Here is a 1,428-nt window from a genome sequence, read left to right as displayed (position 1 = left end):
AACAAATTACACACTAAATTAGAGAAAATGTTTTCATTTTTTTTCTTTTGATATGGAAGTATGAAAGTTCAGAATACTATCCTAATCCAGATAGGGTTTTAACTAGCATTTCTCCCGGAGGCAAAGTTCTGCTCTTGTGTCCTTTGATGAAAAGCTTTTTTTTGCTTTTTTTTTTTTTTTATTTTTTTTTTTTTTTTTTTGTTTTTTTTTTTTTTTTTTTTTTTTTTTTTTTTTTTTTTTTTTTTTTAGTAGTAGTTCTACTTGATTTCTGCCTTTGGAAATCAACAGAGCATCTTGATTAGATGACTAGTAAACCGATTAGGTGAATGTTATTGAACACACACATTGATTAAAAATGTAGACTCTTCACAGGCACCATTATTTTCTTGCTTTTGGTCGACATTTATAAACATGATTTTGAGGAAGATTTACGTAACAGTATTTTTAGGAAGCATGCCAAGGATGATTTCTAGGAGACCAGCAAGTAAGTCTCTCTTTGGAGAAAGTAACCAAAATGTCGCTACAGCCATTGACTGGAGCATCTTAGTGTGTAATCCCCCATTCTCAGCCGAGGACCATGCTCAGGGGAGCCTGCACAATGGCTCTGCAAGGAAATTCATCCTTCTCTAGAACCAGATGTGCAAATGACTCCAATGGTCCAGCATGCAGTCAACTGTTCGATGATCCTTGCCAGGGAACCTTGTGGGGATATGCCCCACAGTAATCCACTAGGATTTATAATGCCGCAGCTATTGTTATACCTAATTAGGGTTTTAGCCCTTCATAGGATAAGCACTCTACAAATTCTCGCCTCAGGCACAATATGGCAACCCAGCCATGACAATCCAGTGCGTGCAACAGCTTAGCAGTTGTTCAGCCACACGGAGGCGCCAACGGGCTGACTGCCAGTCATATGCCTGCTAATTTGACCAAGTGGTGGAGAGTATCAAAGCAGGCAACAGGCAACAAGGAAAACTAGAAGCGCGCTGAAAACGTCATTCAAGAAGTCCCTAGGAAGAGTGAGTCTGTAAACAGGGCTCAGGTCGGGTGGCGGTGTAACCTGGTCATGCACCTGAGGTTAGTTGGCATTCTCAAATCTCATGTCAGCAGTTGGGATGCTGGGTACCTCTGCTTCCGAATGGTGTGCATTCTGAAGAGCTTCTGCTTATTACTACAGAACTTACTAGGAGTGAGGGAAATAGAGCAGCACATTACTAAGCATTTCTCCACCAGGAAAGTGCTGGGGGCTTCTTTCTTTTTCTAAAAACAAAGCCATTTGACTTTATTGTTTGAAGATAAAGTACTTAATCAGAAAGTACTATGTGGCTTAATTGTGCTGCTTGAAATAGTGATCTTGGTTAGCTTTGGAAGAAGCATTGCAAATGGTAGTAGTATATGTGTTACCACTAGTTTGTTTCATATGAAAGT

General features: G+C 39.6%; 1 protein-coding gene across 3 annotated transcripts in view; it reads right to left on the bottom strand.

Moving 5' to 3' along the window:
• The window catches only part of Kcnq5 (potassium voltage-gated channel subfamily Q member 5), a 613,681-nt gene that overhangs the window by 72,385 nt on the left and 539,868 nt on the right, over nt 1-1,428 (bottom strand). Inside the window, exon 10 of one of the 3 annotated variants that reach the window (XM_029557802.1) lies at nt 1,127-1,183. The exons of the other annotated variants lie outside the window; for them this stretch is intronic. Within the exon in view, the coding sequence (XP_029413662.1) occupies nt 1,127-1,183 (57 nt within the window). The remainder of the gene's footprint in view (nt 1-1,126; nt 1,184-1,428) is intronic. 3 annotated transcript variants of the gene reach the window in all.

The sequence above is a fragment of the Nannospalax galili genome, unplaced genomic scaffold (assembly GCF_000622305.1).
Source record: "Nannospalax galili isolate Female #2095 unplaced genomic scaffold, S.galili_v1.0 scaffold206, whole genome shotgun sequence".
Lineage (NCBI taxonomy): Eukaryota > Metazoa > Chordata > Mammalia > Rodentia > Spalacidae > Nannospalax > Nannospalax galili.
The sequence above is the reverse complement of the archived record's forward strand: the minus strand, read 5'-3'. Positions and strand labels throughout refer to the sequence as shown.